Source organism: Peromyscus eremicus, chromosome 1 (genome assembly GCF_949786415.1).
Source record: "Peromyscus eremicus chromosome 1, PerEre_H2_v1, whole genome shotgun sequence".
Taxonomy (NCBI): Eukaryota; Metazoa; Chordata; class Mammalia; order Rodentia; family Cricetidae; genus Peromyscus; species Peromyscus eremicus.
This window is the reverse complement of record NC_081416.1, coordinates 116,357,892-116,371,525: the sequence shown is the minus strand read 5'-3', so window position 1 is coordinate 116,371,525 and position 13,634 is coordinate 116,357,892. Positions and strand designations below refer to the sequence as shown.

At 38.6% G+C, this 13,634-nt stretch overlaps 1 protein-coding gene across 1 annotated transcript in view; it reads right to left on the bottom strand.

Annotated features, from left to right (window-relative positions):
- The window catches only part of Hdgfl3 (HDGF like 3), a 47,835-nt gene that overhangs the window by 15,594 nt on the left and 18,607 nt on the right, over window positions 1-13,634 (bottom strand). Inside the window, exon 2 of the mRNA XM_059272174.1 lies at window positions 4,495-4,571. Coding sequence (XP_059128157.1) covers window positions 4,495-4,571 — 77 coding nt within the window. The remainder of the gene's footprint in view (window positions 1-4,494; window positions 4,572-13,634) is intronic.

Sequence of the window (13,634 nt, the reverse complement as noted above, 5' to 3'; positions counted from 1 at the left end):
AGAGGGATGGTATCTTAAGTTTCTTTTCCTGTTGCTGAGATAAAACATCCTGACAAAGCAACTTAGGAAGGAAGGGTTTATTTGGCTTACAGTTGAGGCTATTATCCATCACTGTAGGGAAGTCAAGGGATCTGAAGCAGCTAGACATATCACATCCATAGTCAAGAGTAGAAAGCAATGAATCAATGCATGCACACTGACGCTCAACTCACTAGACGCATATAGTCCATCTTAGGGAATGGTGCTAATGAATCAATGCATGCATATTGACGCTCAACTCACTACACGCATATAGTCCATCTTAGGGAATGGTGCTCTCACAGTGAGTGGGTCTTTCTATCTCAAATAACCAATTAAGAAAACCCCTCACAGACAACTTAAGTCTAGATAATCTCTCACTGAAACTCTTTCCCTGGGAGTCTAGATTGGGTCGAGTTGACAATTAAACTAGCCATCCCAGAGGGATAGACTAGGGATGACTTCTATAATTGTAGCTATAAAAATTGGGGAAGACATCTCCAGAAAGGGAACATCTAAGGAAAGGAGGTGAAGGAGCCATCTGTGCTGTTACCTGGCAAAGAATTATGTGTCTGAGAAACACCAAAGAGGCCAGGGCAGCTGGAGTGAAATCAGTAACAGCAGAGCAGTATGGGTAAGGTTAGAGAGGTGACAGGTTAGTGACGGATCACTTAGGGCCTTGGAGCACACTGCAAAGGTATTAAGTAATATGGGAAGCCATGACAGGTTCTGAAATATGTTAGTATCATCATCTGGCTGTTATGTCGGAAACCAAGTGAAGGTTAGCTACTAGGATGTGAGCAAGAAGTCATAGAAGGCTATCGAAATAAAGGAGTGATGGCAGCTTGAGCCAGAGCATAGTTGGCGAAGAAATATCAGATCCAGAACTCATTCTCAGGCAAGAAATTTTGATGTAGAAACTGGATTTGAGGTTATCTATAAGGTTTCAGAATGAGAAATAAGAAAGCTGGAGTTGTTATTTACTGAAATGTTATGATTTTTCTTTTGAAGGAGAAGAGTTGGGGTAGAGCTCATTGTTAGGTATAAAAACTTAAGTCCCAGTTAAGACATTCAAAAGAAGATATCAAGTAGGGAGTTAGAAAGATCATTCTGGAGATTAAAGAAAACTATGAGCTAGAGACAGAAATTTAGAAATCAGCAAAAGATGATACTGAAACCTTTCAGTCAACATGTTAACTCCATTCATAAACTTCATTTTTTGACTGGGTATAGCAATGATCTCTCACACTGTCCAGCTGAATAAAAATAAACTAACAAATCTATTTATACTAAGTGTGTTGGTACACACCTATAAAGCACATGGGAGGTGGAGGCAGGAGTTTGAGCCCATTGTGGGCTATGTTAAACCCTGTCTATAAGGGAGAAGGAAAGACAGTTTTATCTAAGAGTGTAGATCTGGTAGTCAACCATACTCCAGGAAGACCACATGCGGTGGTTTTAAAGAACATGGCCTCCAAAGGGAGTGGCACTATTAGGGGGTGTGGCATTTTTGGAGTAGGTGTGGCCTTGTTGGAGGAAGTATGTCCCTGTGGAGGTGGGCCTTGAGGTCTCATATATGCTCAAGCCACACCCAGTGTTTCAGACCACATCCTGTTGCCTTCAAGTCAAGATGTAGGACACTTGGTTATTTCTCCAGCATTATGTCTGCCTGCACACCACCATGTCACACCATGATGATAATGGACTAAACCTCTGAAAATGTAAGCCACTCCAGTTAAATGTTTTCCTTTATAAGAGTTGTCATGTCATGGTGTCTCATCACAGCAATAGAAAACCTAACTAAGACACCACACATCCAAGACTATTTGGGCAGTACAAATTGGTCTTGGTGGTTTAAAAAGAAAAGACACAAAGTTAAATGAGTAGAGAAGAAGGTGTGGGCCCAGGAAGAGTTGGGGGGAGGGGAAATGAAAATGCTCAAAACACAAAACCAAGATAAAATTTTTGAGGGGTGGGTTGAAGTCTTATTTGATGAACAACATGAGAAAAAATGGACACTGCATATGGCTAGTTTACTTTCAAGGAAACTTGACAAGAATTATTACTATGGCTTTTGATTTTCTTCAGTCATTGATCTATGTACAGGAAATAAGTGTGGGTTAAGCTGCCTAAAGTTTGTATTGCCAGTTAGTAGATCTTTAAGGGCACATTTCTACTTCCAGTGACTTACAGAATGCCTTAAAAAACAAATACTTACCAAGGGAATAAAAGTAAACACATAATTTTAGTAAATGGTGCATACAGTAGAAGTGTGATTTTTTTTTTTTTAAATTAACTTCTGCCTTGTTCCAAAAATGCAACCAGATAATTTGGAATAGGTTATTCTAAGGAAAAATCAGAACAATGGTATGCACATAAAATAATATCAGGAGTGAGATAAATAAAATACATATCACAAAGCATTATGTATTTATAGGTAACACATTTACTTCTAAGCTTTCTAGTAGCCCAAGAAAAGGCATATATACAGTGTTTATTTGATGAAAATAGGACTTGGGTTTAGCTTCTTGCCTCCTTGAGGACTTGCAGCTAGTCCAGCAAAACACACACACACACACACACACACACACACACACACACACACACACAGAGAGAGAGAGAGAGAGAGAGAGAGAGAGAGAGAGAGAGAGCGAGCAACAACAAACTAAACTCAAAACAATACCAAAAAGCCCCTACAAAACATTATTTCCTCAAAGATATACACTATTTCTCACATAAGAAAATAAATCTGTCTTCAGGCCTTTATTGTGGTGCTTTCGAGACCAGAATGAAGTGAAGTTAGAATGGGAGAAATAGCAAGCTAAGATTTATGCCAAACTCTGTAACATTTAAATGAAAATAAATGACACAGTCAGAGTATGGCAAGGCTACCAATTGCCCCCCAGTGTCACTCTCCTCTTTTTTCATTAACAGATCACTTCTCCCATACTTTAGAACTGCTCAGCTGGAGACCATTTCCCAGCTTCCTCATTGCTGTGTGTGACTCCATGAGCAAACTCTTGACAACGGAATGAAAGCAAGCAGAAGTCATCTAGGGGCCTTTCTTGCCATTTCCTTCCAGGCATCCTTGTTTTTCACTCTTCTTCTCTCCTCCCCTCTCCACAGAAGATGCACATGTACAACTGAAGCATGTTAATATTTAAAAATACGCAAACAAGCTGGGTCTTTGTGAAGGCAAATGACTTTACCCCAGGTACTCAGGAGGCAGAAGCAGGGGGATCTCTGTGAGTTCAAGGTCAGCCTGGTCTACAGAGTGAGGTTCTCACAAACAAAAGCACACAAGAGTAACAACACATCAAGGAATGGTGGGGTCTGAGGGAGGGTGCTGAGTTCTTAGAGCAATGTCTCTCCACTTGACCTGTGCCCACTTCTGTATTATTGTAAAAGAAGAAAATAAATGTCTATATTACTTGAATCTATATATTAACAACCTTTTAAGGAAACCTTAAAAAGGCAGTATATTTGTTTTAGGTCTAAAGTTGAAAGAGCTTGAGAGAACATAACTTTGTCCTATAAAAAGTGAGTGGAAGAAGCTTCTCTAAAGGGGACATCTATAGAGTTCCAAAAGGGGTTACTGGGAGTGCTAAGTCAACCACTCTAGGACTTTACAAGTGTCCTGAAAGGAGACCTTGGGTTGATAACCAATATTTAAAATAGAAACAGAAACGGCATTCAAAGCAAAGATGTGTTTTCAGTAATCAAGACTTCTATGAATAACAACTTATTTTATGGTTTGAATTTGAAATGCCCCCTCTCCTCTGCTCATATGTTCGAACATTTAGTTCCCAGATGGTGATGCTAATTTGGGAAGTTGTGGAGTCTTATGAGGTGAGGCCTGAAATGATAGGTCGTTAGAAACATACCTTTTAAGCTATACCCATCTCTGCCCCTGGCTTGCCTTTTCTACATGTCCTAGTCCACCCTGTAAAAACCTATAACCAGATGGGAGGCGGTGGCATGCACGCCTTTAATCCCAGCACTCAAGAGGCAGAGCCAGGTGGATCTCTATAAGTTCAAGGCCAGCCTAGTCTACAGAGCAAGATCCAGGACAGGTACCAAAACTACATGGAGAAACTGTCTTGAAAAACGAAATCAAACAACAATAACAACAACAACAAAAATCTCTATAACCAAATATTCTTGCTGACACAGACTCTACCACGCTTTCCCTGCTGTGATGAACTGAAGCCATGAAACAAAATAAACATATCTTCCTAAAGTTGCTTCTGTTGTGTTTTACTTTGTTACAATATGCAAAAATAACTAATATACCTTACAATAATAAAAAAAAGTTTGGTTACTTTAGAAGTGGATATAATGACTAACAACATATAAAATAGTACAGATTATGGGTAAGTATGTAATCTAGTGGAGTAGTATAGATCATGGATAAGTATGTAATCTAGTGGAGTCAAATTAGAGAGGTTGAAACTTAAAGCTATTTTGTTAACTTACGTTTCATGGGTACCAAAAAAGAAGATAGGATACTTGTTGGCTGGAGGCTTCACAGCTCCCTCTGGGAGTTCGTCAATCTATTAAAGATAAATTCAGTTATGAAATAATGCTGTAAACACAATATAAACATTGTTTTGATAATTTATTGCCAATTATAAAATAATATTAGTGTAATAAAAATTCTAATAGTTTTTTCTTAAACCTAGCAAAATTATTCTAAACATCCTATTTGGTCCTACTTAAAACTGTAAATTGTTACCCATTACAATAATTTATTGAGGCCAAACTATTAATTTCTTTTGACTCAACTCCTGGAAATCTGTTCTAGTGAAATAAACAACAGAGAACCAAAAGCTGTACTTTTAAAAGCAATGATAAACACATATCCCTAGCATACATTTCAACATAGGAGTTATGAGAACTAATAATGCATTATTATGCAATCATTGGTCTGGACCATGCTGAGTTTGTATCTCCATCCACGTAAGCCTTAAAAATACACATTTATTATTTCACTTCCATGTTCCACATTCTATAGCTTTTTGTTGCATGTATCACTCCTATCTGAATCATTTCTGGCATTTTTAAAAATAAAGAGAAGTCAGCTCTTCCCAAGATCTACCAGTTCTTACTGCTGAGGCTGAAAACTTCAGAGAGGATAAGGTCAAAATTCCTTAGAATATTCCAAGAAATAGTCACTCTTCTCCTCATAGCACGACTCCACAACACGAGACTAGACGGACTTATTTATAAGCACGCCATTTTTAACTCTGTTGTTGAGACGGGGTTTCACACTGTAACTCAGGCTGGCCTGAAACTCACTGTAGCCGAGGCTGTCTGGCAACTTGTAGTCCTCTGGCCTTTGCCTCCTGAGCGCTGGAATTACAGACAAGCACCAGCATGCTCTTTTCTTTCAGTCTTCTCTGATGGCTGAACTTCCCAGTTTTTCAGAGACATATATTGTTCAATTACAAAAATGAATATTTGTTTACAATATTTTGTTAACAAAATAAGCTACAAGAAGTCATCAGCAATTTCCCAAAATGCTTATCTAGAAATGGTTTCTAGTTACAATACAGCTTTCTAATTTTACCCTGAACATTTCAACTTCTGCATTCACATATGAGGGACTCTGAAATTGAAGATTAACATGGTAAATCTACCTGTTGGCCATGCTTTTCTCTGGCAGCTAGATATGGCTACAAGTCATGACTCTGTCACTAATGGCTATGTGATCTTGGGCTAATTACTCAACTGTAGTTTCTTCATCTCTTCACATGACACACACATTGTTACTGTGACTATCAAATGAAAGGCAGTTTAGAATCCCTAACACCAGGTGCTCAATAAATAAATGATAAGATAGTTATTATTACCATAAGCCTATGAAACTTTCTAGGGGCTGTATCTTGTTTGTATGTGTGCCTGCATGTGGAGGGCCGAGGCAGACATCAGGTACCTTTCTTCAATTGCTTTTCGCCTTTCATTTTTGAAACATGGTCTCTCCCTGAACCTGAAGCTTATTGATTCCACTAGGCTGGACAGCCAGTGAGCTTCAGGGATCTGCCTGTTTCTACTCCACGAGGATCTGAACTCAGGCTCTCATGTTTCCCTACCAACAGTCATGTCCCTAGCCCCTGTAGGAGCTGTATCATATTTAAAATTCTATCCCTAACACTATTGCTTAAATATGGTCTGAGAATATCCTTCAATAGTTCATCTGTTGGAAGCTTGGCTCCCCAGTGTAGGGATGAGAAGAAGCAGTAAGACCTCTATTGGAAGCTACTGGGAGGTTGTCCTGGGAAAAGATTACATAAGGTAGTTCTGATAGGATCCCTGAGTTCATTCTTATAAAAACCAGAGCCCGCCTCCTAAATTACTCACCATTTCCTATCTTTCTATGAAGTAGTTCCCTCTTGACACATTTCTACCATTATGCTACCATTCACCATGAGGTGAGGAAGGGAAGGCACCCTCACCAGAACTGCTGACATGCTGTTTGGACTTTCAGCACTCACCCACAAACTAATTCACTTATGTAGGTATGACACATAGTGGTTATCAATCTTTGTTGTTGTATGGTAAAATATCTAACATATCATAATGGAAAAAAAACCCTCATGACTTGTTAAGAAAAAACAAAAACTTTATGTTCATCATTGATTACAATTATATGTATGTATTTTCATAGACAGAGACTAGGAAGGAATAGGAAACTGTAAACATCTAAGTGTGAGGTCTGGTATTAAAGGAGAAAAATTTTCCCTTTTCAATTCCCTTTTTGTTGTCATAATTTGCAAAAGAAAACCTTTATATCCGAGGACTATATTACCATTATATAAATAGAAAATTTATTGTATTTCTTTATTGCTGCTGTTTTAATTGAACCCCTAATGATAGAGACTGGGTGGTGGTGGCACATGTCTTTAATCTCAGCACTCTGGAGGTAGAGGCTGGTGGATCTCTGTGAGTTTGAGGCCAGCCTGGTTTACAGGGCTGGTTCCAGGACAGCCAATGCTACAGAAAGAAACCCTATCTTGAAAAACAAAAACAAACAAACAAACAAAAATATCAAAGCAAGTCATTTCAGTGTGAAGAATTTTGCTTCATTTATTTCTGAAAATTAAAAAAATATATGACCAGATTTTCTAATTATAACATGTTCCAAAATTAGTCTGCCAACTGTAAACAATCTTAGAGCTAGTCAACACATGCATGGGCTATGTTTTTAGTTATTGGACAACAGAAAGCCCAGGACTATAGCCCCCAGAAATCAGTCTTTAAAGAAGCCTCAAGTGATTTTGACCCATACTGTAAGACTTGTCAGCCTCTTGTGGTTCTTGTAGATGAGCTGTACTGTTTGTATTAACATGAAAGTCCTCTAAATCTTTAGGCTTTTGTATTCGGACTGAAAAAAATATATCAATGCAAGCTTGTTTTCCTAATTCTTTAAGGAAGTACTATTAAATATGTAGCCTTTTAGAAAAAAATCTTATAGAAATTGGAAACTCACAAGTAGTTAAAAAATAGGAATCAAATTCCAGGAGTCAAAATGAATTACGGAACAGATCAGACTGGTTTGATATAAAACAGGCATTCGTCTGCTGAATAGAATCACTATTGTGTGATATAAGCAGATGTTTTGTTATTAAAATAAGATTGGCTTGTTTTCTTGTGTATTTTTAAAAGCTAATATTACTTCTACATGTTTAAAACTAAGAAAAATGTAAACAAATTACAATTCTGAGATTTTTTTTACTTTTTTTTTTTTTGGTCTCACTAGGTAGTCCATACTGGCTTCAAACTCAATATCCATTTGACTAGGCTTTCTGAGTGCTGAGATTATAGGCATGCTCTACACACTTAGCTCCTCACAACTATTTTTCTTTGCGTGTAACTGCATATTTGTGTAGAGGCCAAGAGGCCATGGGTGTCTTCCTCTAGTGCTCTATTTTACTCCTTCGAGATATGGTCTTACACTGAACATGGAGCTCACTGGTCAACCTTAGGTTTGTTTTTAAACAAAGCCCCAAATCCTCACTTTTGAAGCTATCATTCTTTATGTAAAACACTATTGTGGTGTTCTGAATATCTCACTATTTTTAGACGTCTAAACGCTCCTATCTTCTCTGATGTTGCTGGTACAGAGTTTAACATGTTAACTAGGCTTATAGCAGTGGTTCTCAACCTTCCTATTGCTAAGACCTTTTAATATAGTTCCTCATTTGTTGTGACCCCCAACCATAAAATTATTTTTATTGCTACTTTATAACTGTAACTCTGCTACTTTTATTAGTTGTAATGTAAATATATCTGATATGTGACCCTTGTTAAAGAGGGTTGTGACCCACAGGTTGAAAACAACTGGCTTAAATGATAAGATTTGAAAGTTCAACAACATCTGATATAATTGGGAGGGCCTCTACTGACAGCTCTCCCAACTTGTACCTATGGATACGGCCCTCATACAAATAATCTTTTCCAATCAAAGACATCAGGCAGAGCTCCTACTATCCCCAAATAGCAGCATTCAGTTCCCTGTCAACCCCTGAAATTATTCTAACAACCAAATGTATCATATCCTCCTGCGGTAACCACATGGTACCTGATCCTACTGAAACTATGAACATTTACATTGTCCACTATTTCTGAGTAGAACTACCATTGACCCTGTGTAGTGTATGGTGTCTTTTTTTCACTCCAGGCTTTGAGCAATGCAATTAATAATCTGTTGCCTGTTGTATCTGCCCAGTATTTAGCCATCCCCACAACTATACAGTAGGGAATGAATTAGTGATTAAAACGCACCAACACGAGGGTAATGTAATCATAACATGGAGACCAAGGGATTCCACATGGTGGTGAATAATGTGAATAACTTCTGTGCTTATTCATTGAGAGTCTAGTTGGTGGCTGAAGGTGATAAGTGGTGAAGGGTCAGAAGTCCTAAGGGGCAGGGCCTAGGGAAAGACTAAGGCTCCTCCCTGGGCAAGATGTCTTCTCTTAGAAGTGATCATGCTCAGTTCTTTTACTTCATTCAAATTTCTGTTTGGCTTCATGAGAAAGACTCCTTTACAACCTACTTAAAAACTACTTCCTCCGGGCGGTGGTGGCGCACGCCTTTAATACCAGCACTCAGGAGGCAGAGCCAGGCGGATCTCTGTGAGTTTGAGGCCAGCCTGGTCTTCAAAGTGAGTTCCAGGAAAGGCGCAAAGCTACACAGAGAAACCCTGTCTCGAAAAAAAACCAAAAAAAAAAAAAAAAAACAAAAAAAAACCAAAACCAAAAAAAAAAAAAACAAAACTACTTCCTTCCCTATCACTTTTTCCCCTTTCTCTTTTTAACACTTTTCTGACACAGGAATGTATGTCTGTACATATCTGTCTCTTGACATTGAAATAATCTGTTAGAGAAAAGTTTTGTTTTACTCACTACTGTAATCCCACTGCAAATAGCAATGCCTGAATGGAAGAAGTTTTAAGTTGAATCCTAACTCTATGTGCCATGTGTCTGAAAAAGGGGGTAGAAACAGAATCAAAATATTGGGAGATAGCTTAGAGGGTAAAATTGTTTGCTGCCCAAGCCTGGCAACATGAATTTGAGTTCCATTCCAGGAACATATAATAGAAGGAGGGAGCTTACTCCAGAAAGTTGTTCTCTGATCTCTCTGCATGCTGTGGCATATGCACACCCCTACTCACAGATGCAGAGTATCTTGTTTGATATAGGTTCTTCCTATGTTTCATAGGGGTGCCTCAAACTTGCAGTTCTCCTATGTCAGCCTCCTGATGAGTTAAGACTGCATGACATGTCGCTGTATACAGCAGACATCATTACTTGTTTATTAAAACTATTAATCATTTTCCTTTGTGGCTTATGAGTTTGGATCTTGCTTAAGGGCTTTTCCTAGTCCCAGATTACAAAAAAAAAACAAAAACAAAACAAAACAAAAAAAACACATTTCTCATGTTTTCTCTACCATTGCTTTCCAGGTCTCACTCTGGCCTTAAATTTAGCAATCTTCTTGCCTCAACATCCCAAGTGCTTGGATTATAGGTATAAACTACAATGCTAGATACTTTTGTGGTTTTAATGAATTATTTTCTTAACCTAGAAATGTGCCTGAAACTGGGTACAGGGAAATGGACAAAACATAGACAAATTCTAGTAATGCAACTTACTACAAATATTTAAGAAATTGGTACCATTCCTTTTATTGTAAAATTTAAGAAATATACCACAGTCTAACAATTCTACTGCTAGTAAACAGTCTATCCTGTAGAAGAGCCTGAAACCATAAAGAAACCAATGTTCTCTGGAGCTCTCCAACCCAAAGAAACATAAGGCCATTAATATAGGTAGAAATGGTTCAATAAATGTTCAATAGTATATACTACCGTAAGCCCTCATAGACCATATAGTCATGATCTATTATGTACTTGAAAAGCTAGTAATTTATCGAGATCAAGTGGATACACACTGGGGAAAAAAAGGTAATCTCATAAAACTGTTAGTGTGTTCGTTTAAATATAAAACATTAGAAGGGTATATTCTGAACTGTGTCTACCAGTTACCTTTGTAGGGTAGAGTAAGTAGTGCTACACATTTACATTTTCTTTTGAAATGAAAACACAAACACAGGTACACAAAATGGTGATGCATTTCATATTTTGTACCAGCTCTATAAAACCTGTCTAAAAAAAGAAATGCACAGGGCATGGAATTCTCACTAAAGAATGGTTAGAGAACCTATCATGTGCCAAGGACTATTCTTGGTCTACATGTGCCAAGGACTATTCCTTTAGCCAAGCTTTCTAAGGACAGGGCCCATGAAACCCGTCTGACTAGATAGAACACCTTTTCCCACTGAAGATAGCTTTTAGAGCCTCCAATTCTACACAAGGTTGGAATTTTAAAGAATCTTAATTCCACTGTATATGGGGTGTGTGTGGGCAGGGCACAGCAAGTAGCCTGCTGCAGAGCTGGGGATAAGACTGGGGTATTGGTTTTGGGGGAGCTGAGCTCCAGAGAGGTGAAAATCTGCAGTTAGCCTACTTGCTTCCTGTGGGCTCCTGCTGGAGTTGGGGGCTGGAATAAAGCAATGGGGATAGTTTAGGAGGGGAAGATCTGTGTGACCCACTGGAGATGGGGGGCAGGGGGAAAGGGCAGACTCAGCAGGTGGTCTGCTACAGAGCTAGGGATAAGACTCAAAGCAATTCCACTAAAATCAGGAACAAGACAAGATTGTCCATTCTCTTCATACTTACTCAATATGGTACTTGATATTTACTTAGCTAGAGTAATAAGACAATTGAAGGAGATAAAGTGGATACAAATTGGAAAGGAAGAAATCAAAGTATCTTTATTTGTAAGTGATATGATAGTATACATGAATGATGCTAAAAATTCTATCAGGGAACTCCCACAACTGATAAACACCTTTCAGCAAAGTGACTGGATACAAGATTAACTGAAAAGAATCAGTAGCCCTATATTCAAATGACAAATGGACTGAGAAAGAAATCAGGTAAACATCTTTCACAATAGCCTCAAAGAATATAAAGTATCTTGGGTTAACTCTAACCAAGCAAGTGAAAGACTTGTATGATAAAAACCTTAACACATTGAAGAAAGAAACTAAAGGAGATAGCACAAGATGGAAAGACGTCCTATTCTCATGGACTGGTAGGATTAACATAGTAAAAATGGCTATCCTACTGAAAGCAATCTACAGATTCAGTGCCATCCCCATTAAAACCCCAACACAATTCTTTACAGATTGCAAGGACAATTTTCTGCTTCATATGGGACACAAAAAACCCAAGATAGCTAAAACAATCCTGAATAATAATGCTGGAGGTCTCACAATCTCCAATTTCAAGATCTACTATAGAGTGACGGTAATAAAACAGCATGGTACTGGCACAAAAACAGACACATTGATCAGTGGAACTGAACTGAAGAACCACACATAAATCCACACACCTATGGACACCCGATTTTTGATAGAGCAGCCAGAAATACACTCTGAACAAAAGAAAGCATCTTCAACAAATGGTGCTGATCAAACTGGACAGCTGCATGTAGAAGAATCCAAGTAGATCCATACTTATCACCCTGTACAAAACTAACTCCAAGTGGATCAGAGAACTCAACATAAAATCAGATACACTGAACCTGACAGAAGAGAAAGGAGGGAATAGCCTTGAACTCATCAGGAAGAGGAAAGACTTTCTGAGCAGACCACCATTAGCACAGGCACTAAGATCGATAATTAATAAATAAATGGGACCTCATAAAACAAAAGAGTTTCCGCATGGCAAAAGACACCATCATTTGGACAAAGTGGCAGCCTACAGAATGGGGAAATATATATGTTATATATATATATATATATATGTGTGTGTGTGTGTGTGTGTGTGTGTGTTTTATATACATACATATATATTTTTTCAAACTACACATCTATTTGGGATAATTTGGGAAGAATGCAGTCAAAATCCATGTAAATTTTATTCTAGCATAACAAACAGGGTGGAGACAGCAAGAGATGGAGAATGCTATGCTGTGGCTCTCCTTTGCCCTTTCTCCAGGACTTCAACCTATAAAAAGAAGGTCCCTTGAGAGCTGAAGGTATGCATTCTAGATCTTTAGATGACACACATCTGTGAAATCCTTGAGAGAGGCTGAAGACAGAATCATTCTGTTAGGTACTCTGATGGCAGCATGAAATCAAGGGTGACTGCCAGGGATTCCTGTAAAGAATGCCAAACTCCATGGCTCACCCACAAGACTTAGTACGGGATTCAATTAAATCCTGTCCAAGAGGGCCATCTGGAGGTAAGGTGGTGACTTGAGGGGGAAACCAAGCTGAAAACATGAAAAGATGATCAGGGAAAAGACCACTAGGAGGATGTACATTTACTTGTCTCAAGGGGGTGAAGATGAGGTAATCCCAGAAATGCTGCTGGTAGGAGAGTTGCAGGCTGCTTTGAAAATGGCTCCTAGTGACTCCACTCCTGAGTCATTGTGTGTGAAATCTCCCTTCTAGAGTGCAGGCTAGATCTAGCTACACACTAGTAATGAATGGAACATGGCAAACGTGATTAGATGGTGCTTCTAGGTGAATCAGGACAAGGACTTCTGTTGTGCTGTAACCTGCTCTATTCAGCCCGCAAGGCATGGGGTACAGGACATCCTCCGACTGACAGCCGTGAAGAAATGAATTCCTTAGGTCAACAAACCATGAGGACCTGAATCCTTCCAACTACTCATGCATCTTGAAAGTGGATCCATCTTCTAATCAAGCCTTAAGGTAACTGTTTTCTCATGAAGACGCAGAGCCAAAGGATCCACACCTACAGAAACTATGAAATAATAAATGTGTGCTGTTTTAAGCCACTAAATTTTAGAGTAATCTGCTATCATGAAAATATTTAGTTTGGAATGGTAACATATTATAACACAGATTAGTAAGTAATATCATAAAGACAATTAGGGAGTCATTAAGAAGAAACTGCAAAGAATTCACAAGCAAGAACAATTGCCTCGTCCAAGGCAGCAGAAACACCAGGTTCCCAGTTGTTTGTCAAGTATAAGTAAGAACTTTCAACAACAGAAGACTGGCGTGTGGAAAGCCC